The sequence below is a fragment of the Rhincodon typus genome, chromosome 20, assembly GCF_021869965.1.
Source record: "Rhincodon typus isolate 14 chromosome 20, sRhiTyp1.1, whole genome shotgun sequence".
Classification (NCBI taxonomy): domain Eukaryota; kingdom Metazoa; phylum Chordata; class Chondrichthyes; order Orectolobiformes; family Rhincodontidae; genus Rhincodon; species Rhincodon typus.
Genome location: NC_063351.1, coordinates 48,609,745 through 48,632,816, shown reverse-complemented (window position 1 = coordinate 48,632,816; position 23,072 = coordinate 48,609,745). Strand labels below are relative to the sequence as shown.

The following is a 23,072-nucleotide window of genomic DNA, read 5'->3' as shown; positions in this document are numbered from 1 at the left end:
ATGAGGCCCGAAACGTCAGCCTCTCTGCTCCTATGATGCTGCTTGGCCTGCTGTGTTCATCCAGCCCTGCACCTTGTTGTCTCGGATTCTCCAGCATCTGCAGTTCCTACTATCTCTGTGCAGATATTGTCTTTATGAGAAAAAAAATTAGTCAAAAAATTATTAATTCAGGGAGAAAAAAAACAATAAAATATGAAACGCTCCAGATGGCTTTTGGTCTGATGTCCTGGCACACAAACACAAGTCATTACACATATGCTGTTGTCACTAGGTCTCTTCAGAAGCAGCTTATTGAGGAGATGTCAAGAGAAAGTTTTCTAGAAGCTTCTTCGAAAATTGCCATAACCTTTTCTTTTCCAGTTGTCATACTGGTTTCTCAGAAGATTTTCTCAAGAAGTTGGCACAGTGCCTTCCTAAGTGAGTGCCTTCTAACTTACAGGAGGCCACATTCAAATGGAACTTCCAACAATATCAAATAACCACAACTCCTGACAGGAATAAGCTCAGGTTTGTGCCTTCCCATAAACAAGCCCAAGCAGTTAGCTTCAGGCATGTGTCTTTAAAAGTTTTTTTTTTAAATTAATGATGGAAGCATCTTCAAAACGAAGGCTATAATTAAAATAAAACCTGACTTTGAAGATTTAGAAACAAGAGAACAATTTTAACCTAATTCACTGGGTGGCAAACCTGTGGAATCAGGTGGAACACTCATTTCGCATTCTGCCCAATGGGGTCAATTTTAATCTAGCCTACTATTCAGGATAGCGGGTGCAACGTTGGTTTTAGATACTCTCCAGTTTTACTGCCCACTGAAGTTCCCAGCTGGCAAGCTGAGTTAAAATTGCCCATTGAGAAATTGGACATAAACACAGGCAACGGAAAGAACCATCCATCACAAACTTTTTTCAATAAGATATATTCCATTGGGAAGAAGCAATAAAACTGTCTGCTCTTCATTTTGAGAAAACTTGAAGGCTCCGTGATGACATGACAGGAATGAGGACAATGTGTGAAGTAGCTGTTCCCAAGACATAAGACAAAAAATCTGGAAGATCATCTAAGGTGTGAATGGAAGCATCTCGAGTTGGGACCTTGAAATTTTCCAATGCCAGGGTCCCAACCCCAGAGGGATTGCGTGTCTACTTATTCCATAACTCTTGTGAAAAAATTTTCACTGCATGATTCAGCTGGTGGAGTAAGATTCCAGAAGATGCTACCAGGAATCCAAGAATACAAATATTCATTCTATGATCTGTACTCCATGCAGAAGACCAGTCTTTTGAAAGCTAGTTCCACCACCAGAACACAGGGTGAAATGGCTGGGGCCATTATGATGGATGCAATTACCAGCCTGGACCTGCAGCAGGTAGTGAAGCAGCTAATAATATGGATAAACCTACAAGACCTTGTCCTTACAATTCACATGTCACAGATCCATCTTCCTGTGACAGTGTAGGTGGGAGTGACCATCAGACTCATTGTAAAAATGAAATAGCCTCTTCTCAACAGATCTAGCAGCTCAACATTGGGCATCCAGATTTTGTACAAGTTTAACCAGGCTGCATGCCAATATGCTTACCTTGTTCAAAATGTCTCGTTCTCTCACCAGTTCATCAATTGCTTTTTTGTCAAGCTCTGCCTGCCTTTTAGTAGACTCCAGTTCTGAAAAGTGTGAAGAGATTGAAGCCTTTACATTAGTTATTTTCAAATATTTCAAAAGGAGAATAAACCATTTCTTGTACTTTTAAAAAAGCAGGTAGCTGTACTTATACGTCCAAGATAAATATGTGATTCAAGTAAAGAAGAAGAATCTCGATTTCATTTGCGATATTATAGAAGGGGCTTCATCATTTCATGTATCCAAGCATAGCCTTATCAGTAATAGATATAGGTACACAAATATTATAAAAATTCTATGATAAAAGGATGGCTTCATATTCATTCAATCAGGGGTAAAGTTCTAATTTGTAACTCCAGGATTGTCATTACCAAGTAATGGCTTCCTTTGTGACTCAGTTCTATCTCCCAGGTCCCTTTTTTTAAACCTCTTCTCACTGCATATATTCTACTAGCCTAATTCAGGATCTTAGATCAGCAGTTGAAACTTGTGTTGAATTTGGGAATCAGAACCGAGACATTGGGCTGAATCATTCAGCAAAACAAAGTACAAGGCTTAGTGAGATTTCTCATCAAATGCGCCTTCAACTTTCATCTCCTGTAACACCTGCCTCTCTCACAGAAAACAGTCCACACTCGGGCAGAAAGTCTCACAGTGTGTGCTGGGCTGCCTGTCATTTGGCTCCTCACTCCTTACTAGGGGAGCTTGCTGACTCTGACCACCCCAAGTGGCTGATTGACCATGTTGAAGCCCCTAGATTGATATCAGAAGCATGGAATGATGGAAATTATATCAGCCTAATATCTCTGCCTGAGGTGGCAAAGCACAAAAACGGTATTGCAAGGCAGCTATGCTGTGAGCAACCTGGTAGGCTCAGAGTGAGTGTGCACTATGACAGCAAGCGAAGGGGCCCAGAGATACAGTCTGGTCCAGTCCAAGAGCTGGGTGTTTGTCCCTGATATCAAAGTGTCCTTGCTGCGAGAGTTGTGGGGGCAGTCCAAGTGCAGCATTGAAATGCAGAAATATCCTGTAAATGGATCATAGAATTCCTACAGTGTGGAAGAAGGCCATTCAGTCCATTGAGTCCATACAACCCTCAGAAGGGCATCCCACTCCCCTGCACCCCTGTAACCTTGCATTTCCCATGGCCTAACCACCTAATCTACATGTCTTTAGACATGTCGTGAGGCGTCTTAGAGGTTGACAGGTGCCAGACACCAAAGTCAACGGACATGGGATGTGCGTGGCTGGTTTCCATGAAGCATGCCCTGAAATGTCAGTGCCTGGTGTCCAACATGGAGTTCCTTAAAAGCCAGCAGTGAGCTGAACTCCCAAGTCCCCTCTTGAACTTCCATGTCCAGTTTCCTGATATCTAGCTGGGTTGGCACTTTCGTAAGATCGGAAACTGAACATGAATGAGGCAAGTTGTGGTGTTAATAAAGTGTTTAACAAGCAATAATCCCCTTAATCAGCAACTTTCTGCAGCCATGTGAGAAACTCTCCCCCCCCATTCAGCAAATGTATATAAGATTCAGCAAGACGGTGCCAACATCAAGTTAGGCCTCACTGGACTTCTCTTCCAATTCTGCCACAAATCGCATCATAGCCGATGTCACTCAAATTTCACCCATTGTCATGTATAACTGATTAGATGCAAAGGAGATTGGAGGGCACACAATCTCCAGAAACAATGCTAACATGCTTTGCATCCAGTTATTTCCACAATCCTAGTTGCAACTAAAGATACAGACACACCACATATATATCCTGATACGGAGTTTTCATAGAGCTTCCAGTGGAAAATCGGAACCCTTAAGGAAATTCAATACGCCAGGCATTAAGGAGGGGAAAAAAAAACTGTTATGTTAGCATTTTTTGTAAATCACGGTTTTACTGTAGAATGGCACTTCCATTGCTCTTCATAAGGCAACTCCCTAATTCTTAATTTTGTACAGATGGTACACCAAGAACCTGTTAGCCATGAAATGGTAGTGAAATATATAATCTAAACTGAATGTCATCTCTGAAATAACTCCACAGAGGCCGGTATTCCGTCACCAAGTCACCCTTTATTCACACGTGGAGAGTCCCTGATACTGATCCAGCTCCCTCAGAACCAGCTCTCAAAATGAATAGGATGTCTGACACTTATGTTTATCAGCCAGGGCTCCCTGATTGGACCAGATTAACAGCCCCAATCAGGGAACTCATATTCTATCATGTCCACCTGGCTGACCTCGTTACAATCACGACAATCTCTCCTGGTCGGTGCAAGTGATTTGTACCAATATAAAGAAATTGGTATTACAGGGTTATGCAAAAAGGTAACGTTCAATCAAAACTCACTGTAAATCTGAAGAAAACCAGTTTATCTTTCCGGCAAGAGCTGTTGTGAGTTGTGACATTTTGTTGATAAGTCAGAGGCTTTTTATAAGGGGACTAGCAACCTTTTGTCTCTCACCCACCAATGGAAGCATTCAGAGAAAGACAATTGAAGCAATGTGGTGGCCAGCAGAACAGCCATAAAGGTCATCTCAACAACTGTACGCAGGGACAAAGATGCCAAACTATCTTCCCCTCTATCCATACTATTTTTCGCCTGTCTCTTTGTCAATCTGTGTGTGTCTAAGGGGATGGGGTTATAAGTGCATTAATGTTTTAATTAGTAGTATTATATGTCAACAATTTGTAACTATTTCCCTGCAGTTAGAGTCTAATGGCTTGGAATAAATGATTACTCATGTTTAGCACAGAGACATGGTCCGTATTTTCAATTAGTCTGGGTTGGAAAGTCAGGTAAATTGGGGAATTATGTGTAATTCTTTATAAGTGAAATACTTTATAAAATCTTTAACTTTTGTGACGTCTAGGAATAGTGGAGCTTGATTTCCAACGTGCTCCCCCAGTAAGTTGACCACAGCAATTTTCAAATTTAAATATAGTAATTGTGGCCTTATGGTATGCATAGTGCTCCAGTTACCATTTTTGGACTCAAGTGAGAACACTTCATGCAATATCAATTGCCAGCACAGTGGAAGTACACCCAAACGGTTTGCTTGTGTTCTGCTCAGATGCCAGGAACAAGAGTCCTTTCCCAGATCCAAAAAGGCAGCTAGTGTCACAGTCTGAGTCTGCAGATGTCTGGGATCCCATTTTCCGACAGCACAGCCACAATCACTCCAACCCCGCCAAAAGAACATAAGAACTAAGAGCAGGAGTAGGCAAATCAGACCCTTGAACCTGCTCTGGTACTTGATACAATCATGGGATAACAAGGTGTAGAGCTGGATGAACACAGCAGGCCAAGCAGCATCAGAGGAGCAGGAAAGCTGACATTTCAGGCCTAGACCCTTCTTCAGAAATACAATCATGTCTGGTCCTCATCTCAGCCTCAACTCTACTTTCGTGTCTGCTCTCTATAACCTTCTGCCCATTACTAATTGAACATTTACCTACTTTCTCCTCAAATTTATTCAGCTACCAGCATCCATAGCACTCTGAGGCAGTGAATTTCACAGATTCACAACTCTTTGAGAGAAGTAATTTCTCTTCATCTTTGTTTTAACATTGAGCCCCTCTCCTCAAACCTACCATCCATGTATCGGGCTCCTTCAGGTATCTGAGATATTCCCATTGTACTAAAAATAAGTCAGACATACAAAAAAACACTGTGCATTATTGCTTCCTTATAGATGGTGTCAGAGTCTGAGTTTGTCAGGATCTGAAATGTGAATGTTAAGCGTTATCAAGTTGTAGCAAACATCCTGTCTCACAACCAAATGAAAATTGTGACAACTTGCCATCTCTATTTGCTAATCTTTAGAAACAAATACTCTTGTATAACTCTGGCTTTGTTACTTGCAGTAAAGGATTACTTATGCAATAATTGAAAGAGGATAGATGGACAGAGAGCTTTCTTTAAAATCATTCACAGCAAGACAGCATCATTAGCCACATTTATTGCCCATCCTTAATGATCCAGAGGGCAGTTAAGAGTCAACCACATTGCTATGGGTCTGGAGTCACATGCAGGCCAGACCAGGGAAGGATGGCAGATTTCCTTCCTTAAAGGATATTATTGAACTAAATGGGGTTTTCCTTAACAATTAACAATGGTTTCGTGGTCATTTTGTTGGATTCAAATGCTATGGTGAGATTCAAAACTGAGTACCCAGTATATTACCTGGGTCTCCAGGTAGGAAGAAATGCTATTTCCAAATTCAAGAGGGAGCAGGATAGCTTGTGGTAAATTAAATGATTGAGATGTAGGAGATAGTGTGTAGTGCTTTTAGACTATTGAGGTTGCAAATGTTATTTCATGTTTACTATGATAAAAGTACTTTATATTACAAGCTGTTACGACTGTGTTAAAAAGATCAATACAAATTGTCTCCTCACATTAACTTTTTTTTAACAAAGTATTTATTTTTTGCTCCTCTCCTATTTACTCTGTGCTCAGTAAGATGAGAGCTGTGCATGGAGAAATGGAACAATTAGCATTTCAGGTATTTTGTATCAGCGTCAAGGATACTGAGGGTCAGGAGTAGTATTGTTAGATGTTGCAAAAACTCATTCCAATCTGCCCCATTAAAGTATGTCAAGTTCAATGAAAGAAAAGTGCATTTGTGCTTCAGTGCAGTATTTCTGTTCCATTGCTCACCACCATCCATTTACAAACTTTTCTAAGTGACAAATTAGAGACAATTCAGTACACTGTAGCCACCATGAACTAGATTTAGGACTAGTAATGGTGGCTGAACAGAACAACTTTTCATTCCAATAGCCAAGCTCGAATAAGAAAGCAAATCCCAAAGTGTAAAAAGTGACTTCCAGTTTCATAAATGGCACTTGTGTTAGTGTTCTTCCTCGTAAACTGTCTGCCTCACAGCACTATTATTAAAAATAGACATTTGGAAATACGCTGGTAATGTTAAGGTGCAAGATTATAAATAGAAGTATTGAGCGCATATTTTTGTCTGGGATTATGGAAGCATAATGGCTTATTGATACTGTATCCTGAATAATAAGAAACAGATAACATCAAAGCTGCTGGGCAAACTTTCTAATTGGATTTGAAGAAGTATAATTCTGAATCATTTATCCCAGAATGTAAGAAAAAGTAAATTTTTTCTAAGAGATGACCTCTCATCATATCTTGCTGCTGAGCTATACTGACATACTCAAACAAGTAAACAATATTTTTTGATGGCTTAGCACATTAGACTGTGGATGAATGATCTGCATTTCTGGGAGCTCAGTATTCAGTGTTTGGCCTGTTTCGATTACCAATATTAAAAATATTGATCAGTAACAAGAAACGTCAGTAGCTACTTCTTAATCATCTGCCAGAGTTGCATTTGAAATAGTTCATTTCTAAGTCTCTCATTTGGATGCAGTAAATATTTTATTGGTGCTCCATCAACAAAGGTCTTGAAATATCTTAGTAAAGCGCAAGAATCCTGACCACTTGACTTTTTATACCTAAATCGAATAAATGACTTAGGAGTACCTTCTTAACCAAAGAACAAAAAGAATGCAGAACCTGCAACCACATGGAGTAGTTAAGGTGAATAGTTGAGTGAGCTTATTGGTTAGATATTACATGAGCATTACATGTGTTGTTATGGGTGAGATGATTTAATTTAGTAAGATCCAACAAGACTCGTACACAACAGAAAAACTCGAAACAGAAAATGTTCAGCAGGTCAGGCAGCATCTGTGCAGAGAGTAACAGAGTTAACGTTTTCTGCTTGATGGTTTTCCATCAGCACTGACTGGGAAAAGTTAGACATCATAGAATCAAAGAATCCCTACAGTGTGGAAGCAGGCCTTTCAGCCCATCGAGTCCACACCGATTCCCCCCAACCAGGTAACAGTTTTTAAATAGGTGAAGTAGGAGAAGACAGTGACTGGGCAGAAACTTGAAGAAATTAAATAACAACATTGTGCCAAAGTGGTGGTGATGGAACAAGAAAAAAAAGTGGCCAGAGGAGGTGTGAATGATTGAATAATGAACAGCTGCCAACCAAAACCAAACTATGAGAAACATGAAGTTAAGACTGAAATATGTAAAGAAATGGAACCAAAATGGGGGCAGAGTTTACGGTCTCAAATTGTCAAATTTAATGTTGAGTCAGAACATTGAAAGTTCTGACCCTAAAGATGAGCTGCTGTTCCTTGTAGACTGAGAACAGAAAGGTCAGCATGAGACCAAGATGAAGAATTAAAATGGTAAGTTACTGGAAGGGCATGGAATTGTTTGAAGAATGAATGGAGGTGTTGTGCAAAATGACCACCTAACCTGGGTTTGGCCTTGTGATGTAAAGCAATGCACATTGTGAACAATGAATTTATTTGCTGTTAACAATATTGTAAATGCCAAGAAGGTTTTAAATTAAATTTTGCCTTACAGAATGAGATAGGCAACCAGCGTCCCTACCTTTCTCCATGGAAACAGTGAGGTTCTTCAAAGTTTCCCGCTGGTGGTCAAGCTCCAGTTTCTGATCCTCAGTCTGATGCAATCTCCGCTGCAACACCTCTCTCACCTTTGTCAACTTAACGACATCATGACGCAACTGATTCACATCTTCCTCTTTGGACTAGATCAAAAAACAGCAGTGCAATTATTTGAACAGGCAGCTTGCAAAGAGGCAATATCGGAGTTTTACTCCATCCAGCTCAGTTTGTGTACTTCACTTTTTTCAATGACCAGAACATGGTGGTGGGAAATAATTCAGCCAAGCACTTGAAATGGCAAAGACATGGATGAGGGTTTCAGCAGTAGATGGGCTACAACAAGGCTGAAGCAGCTGAGGTTATGGTAGTGACAGTGGGAGATTCTTGTTTTGGAGAGTATTTGGGGGTTGGAAGTTCAGTTCGGGATTGAATTGGATGCTGAAATTATGAAAAGTCTAGCCCTTTCTGAGATAAGGAAAGATTTCAATTCTCAGCATTTTCATAACTTCAGAGCATCCCAAAGCACTTTGCAGCCAATTAAGTTTTTTTTGAAGTATAGTCACTGGTGCTATGTAGGAAACACAACTAATTGTCCACAGCAATGTGATAATGACCAGATAACTTGTTTTACTGATGTTAGCTTAAAGATAAGTATTTACCAAGAATCTGCTGGAAGAACTCTATTTGATCTTCTTCAAAATAATGTTGCGGAATCTTTCACAAGGATTCAATTTGACACAGAGCAGCGGTCCCTCAAAAAGACACTGGAGCATCAGCTGTCACTGTGTGCTCAGGTCCCTCGAATGGCTTGTGCATCCACAAACTACTGACTCAGAGGCAGGACAGGTTAACCACTGAGCCAAAGCTGAAGACAAGTGGCTATAATGGTAAGGGATAGCAATAGAATTGATGGCAAGTCACTGGGTGTGTGACAAAGGTCAAAGATAATGGCCACACTTTTCCGCGATTTAAATTGAGGTATCTGGTATTTAACCACAGCCATTGTTCATTTGTTTCTTTTTCTTGTGAATTAATTCTTGGAACAGGATGGTACTGGCCAGTCAGTCATAAATATCTATCCCAAAAGCTACTGAGAGCATTAAAGAATAGATATAATTAACAATTAAAGGTAATAGATTCCTTCCCTGAAGGGCACCGGGGACTCTACTGAGATTTTACAAGAGGTCAATAGCTTTCATGGCCATTTTCAACTGGTAATAACTTACATTTATAGAATTAAACTCTATAATGTGCTGTGGCGAGAATAGGTGTACCTGGGAAATTTTCCACATTACAGGGAAGATGTCAGTTTTGTAACTATACTGGAACAGCTTGGTTCAATGTATTGGATCAAATTTCTGAAGAAGGGTCTCGACCCGAAACGTCAGCCTTCCTGCTCCTCTGATGCTGCTTGGCCTGCTGTGTTCATCCAGCTCTACACCTTGTTATCTTTGGTTCAATGTATGGCTACTTCTGGAGCACATGTTTGTAGTGGTACAGCTAGGTTGTTATCAGGCTCAAAGCCTTAGCTGCATGTATACAGTTATTTGTTTCTTAATACTATGTGGAGTGAACCAAATTGGTTGAAAGCTGACAGCTGTGACAGTAGGAACTTCAGGATGAGTTATCCACTCAGCACTACTGGCTGAAGATGTTATTAACACTTTTGCAGGTCGTGTGCTCTGCTGTCATTGAGGATAAGGATGCTCATGGGATCTCTCCTCCCGTTAACAGTTTATATCCACTGCCATCAACTCCTCAGATACTGAAGCAGTCTATGTCCAAATGCAGTAAGACCTGGACAATACCCAGGCTTGGGCTGAAAGTTGGCAAGTAACATTCATCCCACACATACACCAGGCGATGATCATCTCCAACAAGAAAATCTAACATTGCCCCTTCACATTTGGTGGTGTTACCATTACTGAAGCCCCACTATCAAAACCACTGACCAGAATTTGAACTGGATTAGCATATAAATGCAATGGCTACAAGAGCAAGTCAAAAGCAGGAATCCTATAGTGAGTTACTCACCTCCTAACTCCCAACAACCTGTCTATTACCTGCATGGAACAAGTCAGGAGTGTGATGGAATACTCCTCCCTTACCTGGATGAGCGCAGCTCCAACAACACTCAAGAAGCTTAACACCATTCAGGTCAAAGTGCTCACTTGATTGGCACATATCCACAAACACTCCCACTCCCTCCCAACAGACTAGCAGCAGCAGTACGTACCATCTACAAAGTTTAGAAAAATCCCTACAGTGTGGAAACAGGCAATTTGGCCCAACAAGTCCATACCAATTCTACGAAGAGCATTCCACCCAGACTCACACCCCTACCCTAGCCCTGTAACCCTGCATTTCCCATACAAATCCCTGGACACTATGGGCAATTTAGCATGACCAATCCACCTAACCTGCACATCTTTGGACTGGGGGAGGAAACTGGAGCACCCAGAGGAAACCCATACAGACACAGGGAGAATGTGCAAAATGGACACTGCAATGCACTGCAGAAATTCATCAAGTTTCATAGACAGCAACTCCCATGACTACTACCATCTAGAAGCTCAAGGGCAGCAGATACGTGGGGACACAACCATCTGTAGGTTCCCCTCCAAGCCACTCATATCCTGACTTAGAAATATATCGCCATTCCTTCAATGTCGCCGAGTCAAAATCCTGCAAATTTCCTTTCTAATGGCATAACGGATCTACCAGCAAAATATGGGCTGCAGCGGTTCAAGAAGGCAGCTCATCACAACCTTCTCATGAGCCACTGGGATGGGCAATAAATGCTGGCCCCCACAATATCCACATTCCATAAGTTAATGGAGAAAAAAAATCACAAGACTACCAGAGCTTTGATCCGTTGGATGTCAGATTATTTAGCTATGTCTCTAGCGTGCTCCATCCACTGTTTAACATTCATATAGGCCGTTATTAGTACTTCACACCTCATTTTCACTTACCTATTGTGCACTGCTGACATACTCTTTTATTATCCTTATTGAACCAGGGTTTGTCACATCGCTTAATGACGATGGTAGACCAAGGTATATGCCAGACCATTATATTACAGATTTGTATTTCTAACTTCAGAAATGTGGTGTGTGTCCTTTAGACTCCCAATACAGACATGATAAAGCAACACATGCTGTATGATTCTAATTAAGAAAAAGGAAGTAAATCATACGTACTTTAAGATCTATCATTTTCTGTTGGTTTTCATGGGTCAGTTGGTCAGTGATTACAGCTTGTTGCTCATTCTCCTGCTGCAGCTTGATGACCTTGTGGTGAAGTAGCTCCAAATCCTTTGAAGCCCTTTCATTCAAAATCTATTAATGGAAAAAGAATACCAAATGATTGAAATGAAAAATAAATCATTTTGTTCATTCTGCATGTGAGATTTTAACTCCAGTTTGTTGTATTCCAAGACAAGTGACAACATTTCTTCATTAGTTGTCATGTCCTTTGGAACATCTGGGGGTTCTAAAAAGCTTGCTATAAATGAAAGTCTTTCTTTTCTTAAAAGTCAATTCCAAAGAAGTCTAGGTGATGAAGTGGGTTCAGTGCTGGCTTTCTGTTGTTCGGACCTAGGTTTCAATCCAGCCAAGACCATTGGGATAAAAGTCTTTTCTTGGGAAGGTCCTATGTAAAATGAGTCTGAATTTGTCCTCCAACTTCTGAGGTTCGTAGGACACAATTTCAATAATTTGCAATTCCATTTCAATTAAGGAACAGATATGATGGTAGAATTATCTTTTTTTCTAAAATCTGTGCTCTAACACTCTGAAAATATGCTCCTACATGTGTTATAGTGGAAGATATAATTCAGTGGAGAACACCTTTCTACAATATTAAGTGGAGGCATAGTGTCAGGGTAGAGCAAAATATGTTGTACTCTGAAATTCCCATTCCTAAATCTAACCTGGGAATGCTCAATACCGATTCTTGAATTCTGAAATGGACACTAAATCCTCTCGCCATGCAGAGACCAGCATTCACAAAATAAAATCTGAAATGAATCGACCTTTTTACATCTTTTGGTATTACTCATAGTCCACTGACAAAAGAAGGCCCTTTATAAAAAGAATCAAATTGACACTTGACTCATGAGTCTTGATTCAACAGTTTGGCCACTGATGTGGGGACAAATTTGTCTCCATTACTTTTTATTCAAAAATGAAGGAAAGAGGAAAAAAAGAATTGAAAATTGCCAAATATCACAACTACAAAGGCTGCAAAGAAATTAAAAGTGAAGACAAGAGGGAAAAGATAGGAAAAGCATAAGAGGCAGAAGAGAAAGAAGAGAAAAAAGATGGGTTAAGAGGATGGCATGAGTGAGAGAGATAAGACAAGAGAACAGAAAAGAGAAGTGAAAATAATGAAAAGCATTGAAGAATAGTCAGAATAAAGGAGAGGGAAAGGAAAAGAAGAAAAAAAAACTGTACCATGATGTAATCAAAGAGCGATGCATTTGTTGCCTTCTTAGATCATTGCAAAGTTGGGGTAGGTACATTTCTACTTGCATGTCAACCCTTGCGAGTGCAGATTTTAGTCACTGTAAATGCAGCTCTTCTCAATCGCTGTTTTGTAAATAGTGACTCAACAGGCCACATGGATTATATTTTGAATTTCAAAAGTTCATCTATTGGAAGTTTGTTCGCACCAGCCGTGTTTAGAATAATCCAATGACCAGAATTACTGATGTGAGACAATCCTTTACAGATGGTCTCACTAACAGGGCATTTCCTATTGTACTGCGTTGCTAGTGTTGGATCTCTGAAGACACTCTGCCTGTCTCAAAAGCACAACCTAAATGAATATCCTCGATTCATATCCTCTGCATTTCTGATTAGTTAATTTGAAGCTACTGCTGGGACACTGTGTTCTGGTTACCTTTTGTTCCTTGAGCTGCAGATCTAATTTCTGATAGTCATCTTTGGCCTTTTGTTGTTGAGCCACCAGTGATTTGATCTCAGATTGATTATCTTCCAGCTCTCCCTTCAAGCGGGTGAGTTCCTTCTGCAGCTTCTCCTTCCGCCGCATCTCACGGGCAATTTCATTCTCTCGCATTTGTATGTCATGTTCAAGCTGGAGTCAAAAAATTGATGTAGGGTAATGGGAATCAAACGAAACATGTGTTAGAGCTCTGTGGAAAACAATTTTTTTTATTCACTTGCTCAACAGAGGCTAAAGGATTGTCTTTTAAACTCACATAGTATTTCATATATATACTGATAATTGTTAATACCACAATTACAGACAATCTATTACACAATAATATAGTCTCTTTTTCAAAGCTGTAGATTTTTCAATACTTTTCTTTTAATAGAAGATTTCAGAATCTACAATTACTTATGTTTGATGAAATCACTTGACATCAGCAATTGTTTTTTTCTTTATTCATTCACGGGATGAGGGCATCGCTGGCTAGGCAGCATTAATTGCCCATCCCTAATTGCCCAGAGGGCAGTTAAGAGTCCACCACATTGTTGTGGGTCTATAGTCAGATGTAGGCCAGACCAGGTAAGGATGGCAGTTTCCTTCCCTAAAGGACATTAGTGAACCTGATGGGTTTTTCCGACCATCAGCAATGGATTCACAGACATCATTAGATTGTTAATTCCAGATATTTATTGAATTCAAATTCCAACATCTGCCCCAGTGGGATTAGAACCCTGGTCCCCAGAACACTTTCTGGGTCTCTGGATTGACAGTCCAGTGATAATACCACTAGGCCATTGCCTCCCAACCAGCTAGTCAGCAAACTGCAACTGACTTAGTATTTAGAAACTTAAGAACATTTCATTTTATAATTGCAGCCAACGTGCTCTAAAATTCTTTCAATTTCAACTTTACACAATCATTAGAAGGAAGCCATTTAGCCCACCATGCCGATACCAGATCTTGATACAAGCATCATTACTTAGTGCCAATCTGCTGCTTTCTCCCCACACCCTTGCACACTATTTTTATCCAATAGTGCGCTGTCATTGAAGGGAAAAATACATTAAAACAAGGCCTGTCTCATCTTTAATGCTTTAAACTGGAGGCCCAGTGTGACCAATCCATTCATTTTCAAGGTTGCCATTTATTTTTTGGTCATTTTTCCCTTTAGGGTAGTGTCTGAAAATGGAATAATCTCCACTGGAAACCTCCATGTTTATTAAAGTGCAAATTGATTTCAGGTCCAGATCCAGCTGAAATTGGATACTGCAGCCCCAATAACAATGCTGCATGTAAATATTTTAGGGCAAAATCTTCCCTTTTCCAGACTAAGTCTAACAAAGTGAGAGATCAGCAGGAGCAACCCATGCACCACTCAGCTCAGAAATCCCACTGGAGCTTCCAGCATTTAGGCAGCTAATTATTCACCTGTGGACCGTCGAATGGGATTAGGATCACCAACTGAGGAAAATCCTGCTTGCAAGGAGCTTTCAGCCAATCAGTCACAGAGCCAGCACAACACACCCCCAGATTCTCAGGATAGAAGCATAACTCAAAGAACAAGTGAGTGTTCCTCCAATCACCTGACAAACGGAGGAGTTCACTAGTACACTGTTAAGACTGTTAAGCAGAATTCTGTTCTATTGCACAGAAAATCAAAGGATTAAGTTGAAGGCATTTCTAAAAGCTCTCTGGTGACAGGTGAAACACTACCATATAATAACAGACCTGTGTTTTCTCTCAAAAATTAAACAAAGAACTCCAGATTCTACAAATCTGAAACAAAAACCGAAATTTCAGGAGAAACTCAGCAGGTCTGGCAGCATCTGTGGAGAGAAGGCAGAGTCATTGTTTTGGCTCCAGTCACTCTTCATCAAAACTGCTTTTTGGTGGCCAGACTATCCCCAAAAATGGAGATAGAGATGTCGGGGAAGGGAATGGAGAGTTAGAGATGGACCAGGTGAAGATGAGAGCAGGGTGGAAATTGGAAGCAAAATTGATAAATGTTCCCAATTCTAAAAGAGAGAGAGAAGCAGCAATGGTTATGTAACTGATGTAGTAGAGAAAGAGTTGTAGGTGGGGGCCCAAATAGCATTGAAACAAGGAATGTTCCGAATAGGCCACATAGAGGCAGGCATTACTGGGGTCCATGTGGGTACTCATGGCCACATCTTTGGTCTGAAGAAAGTGAGAGGAGTTAAAGGAGAGGGTGCTCAAAATGAGAATGAGCTCGGCCAGGCGAAGGAGGACAGTGGTGGTTGAGGTTGGTTCAGGCCTTCAAGTTCTGAAGAAGGATCACGGGACTGTAAACATTAACTCTGTTTTCTCTCCGCAGATACTGCCAGAGCTGCTGAGTTTCTCTGGCAATTTCTGTTTTTGTTTGTGTTCTTTTCTCAATAGAAGTTAAAAGAAGAAACAACTGAACTTCAGGCATAAAAATATCAAGGCTGGAAAGCTGAAACAAAAGAATCACAGACACATGCAATATCAAATCTGCCAAAGGCGAGAGATGGCAGAGAATGCAATCCATGTTTTGAATGCCTCGGATTGAAGATCATACGATCAAAGCTAATGGGTGTTGTTCTCTTCACTCTTAGAACATAAGAACTAGGAGCAGGAACAGGCAATTCAGCCCCATGAGCCTGGTCTGCCATTTAATAGGATCATGGCTGATCTCATCTCAGTCTAAACTCCATTTTGCTGCCTGCTGCCCATGGCCCTTCAATCCATTACTAATTAAAAATTTGCCTATATTCTCCTTAAATTTACACAGCGCATCCACTGTGCAGTCTGGTAAATTCCAGATTCATGACCCTTTGAGAGAAATAATTTTCCCTCATCTCAATTTTAAAGCTACCCGAGTCTAAAACTATGACCTCTCGTTCTAATTTGCCCCACACAAGGAAACATCCACTCTATGTCTACTTGATCAATCCTGTTAACATTTGGTAACAGATTAATAATATTACATTTGCCTATCAAGATTACCTAAAAATTATCAATTTTTCCAACCACCTCAACAGTGTATAAAAGTGGATCTACGCAACTATTAAATGTTGTATTATCTGTGATACTACTTATATTATTGACAGGAACACTAATAAAGGTATGTTATATCATAACAGGTCTCCCATCCATTTTGACTTAAAGCAGTTCAAAATTATAAATACATTGATACTTTTTTGGCTATGCTGTACCATGTAGATACAACCCCTAACGTGCTTTGATTTGTTGAACTTAATTGTGACAAGTACAGAATTAGACAATTATTCTGCCCAGGCAATTCTTTTGATCACATCATCCTCACTTCCTTTTGAAAATGAAAACAATTACAGAAACAGAAAATAGTCTCTATAAACATTTAATTTAAAATAGGTCCATTGATAGTGACTGTTTTAGGCTATTAATTGAACTTTGTTAAAGATTTGATTAACCCTCTGTGCTGAAATAACTCCACGAAGGCTGGTATCCCATCATCAAGTCACTCTTTATTTACACGTGCATAGTAAATGACACTGACCCAGCTAGCTCAGAGCCGCTCCTAGAGTGAACAGAATCTCTGACACTCCTGTTTATATCTGTCAGCCAGGATTCCCTGACAGGACCAAGTTAACAGCCACAATTGGGGATCTCACAGTCTATGAGGTCCATCCGGCTGACCTTGTTACAATCACTACATTAGCCAGATTTTGTTTTTGTTTTAAAAGGCTCTGTAGAAATTGCTCCTTCTCATCTCGCATTTCTTTTATTTCCAACCTTTTCCTTTGTATCCTCACTTGTAGCTTTCCAGTTCGCTCATTTTTTTTTAATCATTGTTAACTCTGTATCTTTCTCCATTTCCCTATCCATTTCAATACGTTTCAAACTATCTGTACAGCAACCTGTTTCTACCTGCAAGCCTTTTCTCAATCTCCATTCTGGACAACAATGAAACCTACAGATTAGGACACCTTATGACACTTTACGTGAGTCCCTTAATTGTACTCACTTTCAAAAAGACACAAAAGACCTTTCTTTTTATTCAGTGCCACAATGCACAAACCCACCTGGTTTACCAATGTGCAATTGAACTTGGTGCATTAAAGGATATCAGCGTTCAAAATTTGTAATTGTTCATGGATTTAAGGTGCCGCTTGTATCTACTATAATGTAAGCTACTTGGGACTATCAATAAGTCTCCATTTTTGGGACAGTCTGCCTGTATTGGTTTAACTGAGATATGTAACTGACCGGTCTATTAGTAGTTGTCTTATATGAAGAAAAGGGTGATCAAGACTTCCAAGTAGATATTAATTGTTGAATAGCTTTCGGCCATTCACACACAAATGGAGCTCCGCAGAAGAGAAAAAGGCCAAGAACAGAGATTACCCACCTGGGCCGTGTTCTGATCAGCCTCATCTTTAAGACGTTCATGCTCTTCCTCCTTGGCTACCATCTCCGTGACTTTCTCACGTAAGGTGACAACCTCTTTGAGTAGTTCATCTCTATCTTTGGTCAGCTGTTCTTGGATTTTTAGCATATCATTAACACTGTACAACACAATTCACAAAGGCATTATCTCAGTTTGGAGAGAAGAACATATTTCAGATTTGTTAAAGTTCTGAACTTAAATATTTTCTGAACTACCAGAATAGAATACCTGACTTCATTCAATCGAAATTAATAAACAGGTAATTTCCAGAGAGACATGTGTACAAATGTGAACTCCCAGCAGAGAGCCCAAAACTTCTACTCGAGAACTCATTGAAATTGCCTAGTGATCAGAAAACAGAGAGGAACCAGTCAGCAATTTACCAATGTGTTCTTGGTAAGCAAGGTTCTCTGCCAGGAGCCTGATTTTGGAAATTTAGTTCTTAGGTAGTACAGCTCAGAAAAAGACAACAATCTTTGGCGTGCGCATTAAACTAGCCTCTCCCATTCAGGCAATTTTATGGAACTGGGTAAAATAATGATTCATGGTCTGCTGATGTATTGGAGCATGGACCAAAGTACCTTGAAGAGATAAAATTCAGACTTAAACTCCAAACTTCACTACATTCTTGAATTCGCTAATTGGAAATTACCTGAACGCTTTGGCAAAAGATTTCCTCCTGTCTCACCACACTCCCACTACAACTCCAAACCCCACCCAGACACCCCCACCTCCACACCAACCCATGCAGGTCACTGGAAAGATGCCTGGGACCCAAAGGACAGTTGTCTCAGATGGATTGCTGTGGAAAAAAAACTGCACTATTAAAACCAGGGAGCTTCTCACACTGTGTTGAACCTTGAAGGTAGACAAAACTTGCAGAGAAACTGCAGCCAAATTTACTTCCAAGTCATCAGTTTGGAAGCTACATTGGCACGAGCTTGGTAACTGGCTTTGGCTATAGGTGATGTTGGAGAACAGTTTATATAAGGTTAAAATTAAAACTGTATATTTTAGGAAAATAATCAGAAAATGCTGGAAATATTTAACAATTATTGGGCAAGAAACATAGTTAATGCTCGAAGACATCAAACTTTCCACAGAACTGGAAAAATGCAAATAGGTTTTAAACAACTCAGAGGGGAAGAAGGGGGAAGGAACAAAAGGGAATATCTATGATAGGGCAGAGGACAGGCGAGATTAAATGCCAAAGGGATTGGTGGGGCAGGGAGTGCTAAAGGGAAAGATAAAGAAACAAAGATGGATGTAAAGGAGGGGTGAATGGCAGAATATTGAACAGCTGCCATTGTAAAGAAAAATAAAGTACATTTAGTGTCATCTTTTCCAACAGTTGATACCATGACAAACAACAAAATAGAACTCAAGACCCCATTCTGCGTCCAATTAAAATTATGTAATAGCTCTTGGGGATGACGAACAATACCCATGGCCTAACAGTATTATTAATACAATGACTAGATACACTGGCAACAATATCCTATTCTTCCTTCCTGGCTAATCCATTGAAATTTGCTGTAAAGATGTATTGACTATTGTCTGTACTTTCTCATGTTCTCGCAGTCTTAATGCACCACTATCCTTTTGTGATCTCTAAAATGTAGTGTTCAATTAATTTGCAGCAACCATCACAAGAAAGTTGAAATGACTTAGCTGACATGTTCCTCCCACACAGTTCAAGATTAGGAACATCTCAATGTTTTCAGCACAAAAGCAAGTTTCCAATAATTAGGTTAAATGGAGTTCTCACTTGAGTTGTGTCTCCAAATGATGCAAGCTCATGCACAGTGGTGTCTTTGAACCAGTTCTTGAAAGCATCACAGAATGCTTGAAAGCCAAACACAGCTTTCCATAGAATCACAGAATGATATAGTACAGAACACGGCTATTCAGTCCATCACACCTATACTGGTTACATGAAGGACCCAACCAATCAGTTTCACATCCCTTCAGTTTTCCTTTATCCCCATAGATTTCTTCCCTTCAAGCACAGTAGTTATCGACCGCCTTTTAAAAGTTTCTATTAGCTAGTGCCTACCCATAAGCACATTCCAAATCAAAACAATACGCTATATGCTTTATTTCCCTCCGACTACACCTAACTTAAATGTCTATCTCCAAAGGTAACAAAATAGAAGCAGTATATTAAAGTTGATGAATGCTATCGAAACTCATTCAATATTAATGCTCTTCCTGACCTACTGGCAAGTTATAACAGTTAATAAATAAGTCAGTATTCTCTAAAATCCAAAATCTTGACCTGTGCATTTTAGTTCTCGATTTTTCCTTGGCATTCCAGTTACAAGTATTTGTATTTTCTCCTGATTTCAAGATTTGTTTTTATCCTCACTGGTTCTTACTTGTTAAAAATAGTCATTTACTCTCATTGCTTAACTTTGACAGAGACTGTTGTCACTCCTTTCTCCTGCACCTCAAATTTTAGCATTATAAATTCGGTTTGAGGAAGTTTAAGACTTGAACAGCACTTCTGCACTTTGGCATACAAACCTTACAGTTATAAGTAACTATTATATATTGGATCATTTCCCAGCTTCAGGCATCAAAGTCAATTAAAATCAACCAGCTCCTACACACTCTTTGTCCTGATGCAATTACTGCCAGACAGCAGGCAGCAAAGGGATTCCAGTTGTTGCTTTGAGCTTGATAACACCTTCCAAACCCACAATCACTACCATCTAAAAGGACAGGAGTACCAGATACATGAGACACCTGCAAAATCACCTCCAAATTAGACACCATCCTGAGTTGGAACCACATCACTGTTCCTTCGTTGTCTTGGGATCAAAATACTGCAAGACTTTTCCTCACAGCATTGTGGCTTAACCTGCAACAGAGGGACTGCAGCAATTCAGGAAGGCAGATGCCTCCTATCTTTTCAACGTTAATTAGAATCCACTTCTAAGGCAGTGACTTTCTTTAGTGCTGGTTTTGGAATAAAGAGGAACAGTGCTTGCAAAAAATACCAAGTTCTGAAGAAAAAGTACTGAATATTGATGAAATATGCATTTAAAGTTTTAAAAAACATGATGTATTTGCGTAGAGATATGCAGCTTGAAAGGTCCAACCTAAAGCATGCAGTGCATATCAACATGTTATTAATTCACTTCAAATTTAGAGGAAGCACTACTCCATGGTAGTAACTACATTCCTTCATGAGATCTAACTAGAGGAGGCAATGGAAATGTTACAACTCACCTTAACACCCTTAGCTAGAATAGATTAAAAGAAACTAGCCAGAGTTCCCCTATTTGGTCAACATAAAGAAGTATCAGCCAGAAATTTAATTCTACTTGTGGTAATTCTCTGGATGCTTGGTGTGGTCAGTTTTTGTCTGCTGTTTGTGGTCAAGTTATCAGCCAACAGTCAGGGTAGACATTTCTGAGACAACCCATGAAAAGACTGGATAACTGAAGGTATCACGTCAGTAATTTTCCAGGCAAGTCATTCACTGCCAACAAGATGTTGTCTGTTATTAGTCTTTGGAAATGCAACCCAGAGTGGTCGCTCGGAGTTGGCTAGCTGGAACCAAGCAAGAAGAATTAATTCTCATTTTGGCTGATAGTGAAAAACAAGTAACACCTCTCCTGACTTTCCTTTTATCAACTTCAATGGAAGTGAAAGGCAAGGGAATGGATATGGGTGGCTGTTTCAATATCTCCCAGCTTTCACTATCACCTAAAGCCAAAGTTACCATCAGTAAGTCAAATGCAATTTCCATAGTCATCAAAGATGTCATTCGGACCGTGCACACTGTTTTTAGCCATACCTATACAACATAATTCTAATAAAGAAATTACAATGCAAAGGAAAAATAAGTCAATCAACAAACCTGCTCTCTTGGCCCAAAGAAAGTCCTGCGCCTTGCTCCACCAGCCTGGTTAGATTACTAATTTCCTGTTTTAGAGAGCGAATGGTTTCCTTTCCTCGCTTTTCCTGTTCAAGAGCTGAATCAACCATTTTCCATGCTTTTTCAATCTCCTATTTATTTTGATAAAACATGAAACAGAATTAGCTTAGCCATGTAGTCTTTGCAATGATCCATCATTTTGGAAAACAGCGGAAGCATCTTGGAGTGTATCAATATGACTACAAGAGCAATAGAATATGCATTACTTGGGTAATTTCCACTAGTTAAACATGTTTTTGAAAATTACACCCATTTGATAGTTTTAGCAAAATCGTAAATTTACACATCAGAAAATCAATTTCCAGAAAAAAGTGGAATTAAGAAAATGTTGCAGCTGTGATGGGAAGAGTGTATTGGAAATTTAGCCCCACTACTTCATGAATCATCACAAATGTTAAATACGACCAATTCAATCACCAGGATGGTTAATATCTGACTGTATGCATTACCTCAAATCTAAGAAACTCACACCAGGTTGTATCAACAAACAAAAAAACAAACATATATTTATTATAACAAAACTATCTTTTGACAAGTGACAAAATGGAATATTAATCACTAATATATAAGCTTAAACTATAACTCCATCCTTTAAATCAAAATGCAGGTACATTTATTCATAAATAGGATTGAAAGGACAGATAAGACAATCAGTATTGCAGAAATACCATAATGAAACATATAAGCAAAAGAGAACAAAATCTGTGAATCAAGAGACCAAATTAAAAGGATGGAATGAACATACTTTCTCATGGTTCTTTCATTTTTTTGGCAATGATCTCATGTTGTTGTTGACTGCAGCAATCCTCACTTCAGTACCTGGTCAATTGGACCTAGGATTTTTTGATTGAGTCTTTCCCATTGCAGAGTCTTTGAGTATAATTTCTTTTCCACATTCTGGGGGAGGGGGAGAGATCTGGTTTGTTTACAGGCCCTGAAGATCTGAGTGCTCTGCTCTCTATAAAATCATGAGGGGCATGTATAGGGTGAATAGACAAAGTCTTTTTTTCCCAGGGTAGGGGTGCCCAAAACTAGAGGGCATAGGTTTAAGGTGAGAGGGGAAAGATTTAAAAGGGACCTGCGGGGCAACATTCTCACACAGAGGCTGCTGCATGTATAGAATGAGCTGCCAGAGGAATTAGTAAAGATGGGTGCAATTACAACATTTAAAAGGCACTAGAATGGGTACATGAAGAGAAAGGGTTTAGAGGGATATGGGCTGAATGTGGCAAATGGGACTACTTCAGTTTAGGACATCTGGTTGGCATGGACAAGTTGGACCGAAGGGTCTGATTCCATGCTGTATGACTCTAAGACTATGACTTGCCACAGCAGGTTTACTCTTCACAATATCTAGAAATAAAAAGCTGTTATAGCCTTACACATGAGGTCATAAAAACCCAACTGATTAGGGAGGGAAGCCTGCTGTCCTTGTTCGAACTGGCCTACATGTGACTCAAGTCCCACAATAACAACAGACGACTCTTAGTGGCCCTCTGAAGTGGTCAAGCTAGCAAGCCACTTGTGCATTCAGGTCAGATCAGGATGAAGAATAAATTCCAGAACGGCCAGCAGCACCAACATCTTGAAGATGAAAAAAATTTCACCAACCTACTCAGACTTGCAAACAACAAGGGAAATACAAAATGTATTACAGATGGCAGCCCACACAAATGAGATAACAG

General features: G+C 39.8%; 1 protein-coding gene across 1 annotated transcript in view; it reads right to left on the bottom strand.

The window, feature by feature from the left end:
• cfap58 (cilia and flagella associated protein 58) overlaps nt 1–23,072 on the bottom strand; it is a 169,144-nt gene that overhangs the window by 134,429 nt on the left and 11,643 nt on the right. Inside the window, exons 2-7 of the mRNA XM_048608992.1 lie at nt 21,310–21,458; nt 17,403–17,559; nt 12,980–13,174; nt 11,278–11,415; nt 8,058–8,217; nt 1,580–1,662 (exon numbers count right to left, since the gene is read on the bottom strand). Of these exons, the coding sequence (XP_048464949.1) occupies nt 1,580–1,662; nt 8,058–8,217; nt 11,278–11,415; nt 12,980–13,174; nt 17,403–17,559; nt 21,310–21,458 (882 nt within the window). The remainder of the gene's footprint in view (nt 1–1,579; nt 1,663–8,057; nt 8,218–11,277; nt 11,416–12,979; nt 13,175–17,402; nt 17,560–21,309; nt 21,459–23,072) is intronic.